General features: G+C 60.7%; 1 protein-coding gene across 5 annotated transcripts in view; it reads right to left on the reverse strand.

Annotated features, from left to right (window-relative positions):
* Positions 1-6: 6 nt before the first annotated feature.
* Positions 7-1917, reverse strand: part of NOSTRIN (nitric oxide synthase trafficking) — a 9241-nt gene continuing 7330 nt past the window's right edge. For 3 of the 5 annotated variants that reach the window (XM_010014065.1, XM_010014049.1, XM_010014034.1), the window contains one exon: positions 7-203. In XM_010014065.1, coding sequence (XP_010012367.1) covers positions 7-203 — 197 coding nt within the window. Of the gene's footprint in view, positions 223-900; positions 904-1917 lie in introns of all 5 variants that reach the window. The other 2 variants (XM_010014057.1, XM_010014042.1) reach the window with 2 other exon arrangements.

Raw genomic sequence — 1917 nt, forward strand, 5'->3', positions numbered from 1 at the left:
TGCCTTTCACTGAGGTAGTGGCACCAGCACCTCCACGTAGTTGAGGGGGAAGAAGCCGGACTGGCCGTTGATCATGCCCTCGTACCAGTTCTCGTCGATCTGGTTGGTCAGGGTGATGATGTCTCCTTCCTTGAAGCCCAGCTCGCCGTCGTTCTCGGGCTCGAAGTCGTACAGAGCCTTACAGCAGGGCTGGTCCAGGGGGGCTGCGGGGAGGGACGGGGGCTGTGGTGAGCTGGAGCCCCCGCACGGCCTCCACCGGCACCGGGAATTCCAGCTGCTCCACCAGCAGTGGGATCGTGGCTCTTGCACAACTGGTTCCACAACCCGGCTTTGCCCTGCCCCTGAGCTGCCCCTGCCATGGTGAAGCTTTAACTTGGGTTCAACTCCTCGCTCTCCGCTCTCCAGTTCCTTCATGACCTTGTCCCAGGGCAGAGCCCTGCCTCCAGCACCCACCTCCAGCTAAATTAGACTCCTCCCTGGAAACCAGGTGGTGAAAAGCCACATTATTCCTCCAGAGGTGAGAGAATCCCAGCCTGGTTTGGGTGGAAGGGACCTTAAAGCTCCTCCAGTTCCAGCCCACTGACACGGGCAGGGACACCTTCCATAGAGCAGGTTGCTCCAAGCCCCTGTGTCCAACCTGGCCTTGAACACTGCCAGGGATGGGGCAGCCACAGCTTCTCTGGGCACCCTGTGCCAGCGCCTCAGCACCCTCCCAGGGAAGAGCTTCTGCCTCAGAGCTCATCTCAATCTCCCCTCTGGCAGGTTAAAGCCCCCTGTGCAGTCCAATAGGTGAAGATGGGGTTATTAGACATTAGTACGTGGTGGAGGAGGACCCTGGGGGTCTCTCTGCTTTAGGGGGTCACCCCAGCCTGAGGATGAGGGGTTGGAGAGGTCTGTGACTGCCTCCCGGGGCACAGGGTTTCAGATCCAGCTCAGTGCTGCACATGAGACCCCCAGGAATGGGGAGCAAACCCCAGGCTCTTTCCCCATCTCAGCTCCATGATTTAAGCAGCCTGCAAAGGGAAAGCTGCTGCTTGCTCTGCCCCTGCACTAACCTTCTGGGATGGGCTCTGTGGGTGTAGGGGTCCTACTGAGAAGGGGCTGAGCTAAGAGACCACCCGGGTCTGCAGGGCCCCCATTTCCATCCCCGTTGCCCTGTGGCTCAGTGCACGCCCCAGGGCAGGGGGAACAGCACCAGGGCAGCCCGCACATCTCTGCTGAACAGCCACAGCAAGCAGGGGCTGAGCATCGTAAGAGAACTCAGAAAACACCAGAAGCAGCAACCAAGCACGTGGCTTTGAGACAACTTCCCACAGTCCCAGGCTAGTCCCACCACCACAGCACTTCCCCTGCACCAGGCTCCACAAGTCCTCCTGCCCCTGTGCTGCTCCACCACAAGCTTTCCCCAGCACGACGGCTCTGAGGCACAGACCCCAGCGGGTCACTGCCCCACAGACCCCACGTCAGCCCACAAGCCCGTTGAGGCTCCTTGCTGGGCCCACACAGCACAGAACCTGCGCAGCGTGCCGAGGCTCTACCTGCTCCCTCCAGCCTTCAGCAGCGGGGTACGGATGGGCAGCATGAGCAGGAGCGGGAGCGATCCAGGCTGGGTGCTTGTAACCACAACAGAGCAACCCTCGAGATGTCTCACACCTCGTGGAAGAGCATCTGCTCCCCATAGCCTCAGGCAGGACATGTCTGTGTGATGAGAGCTGCTCTAACTCCTCCAGGTGAGCAAAGCCCCCAGCTTTGGGGTGGTCAATCCCAATCTAACGTGGCTGGTTTCACTTGGGGCTTAGCTCAAGGCTTGGCTCAGCTTTGCTGTTGTGCTGGCCGGGCTCAGCACGGAGGTATTAGCAGCTCCAAGCAGCAGCAGCAGCAGCAGCAGGGCAGGAGGGGCAAGGGGGGGTGGGGGGA

Source organism: Nestor notabilis, unplaced genomic scaffold (assembly GCF_000696875.1).
Source record: "Nestor notabilis isolate BGI_N333 unplaced genomic scaffold, ASM69687v1 scaffold28230, whole genome shotgun sequence".
NCBI classification, from domain to species: Eukaryota; Metazoa; Chordata; class Aves; order Psittaciformes; family Psittacidae; genus Nestor; species Nestor notabilis.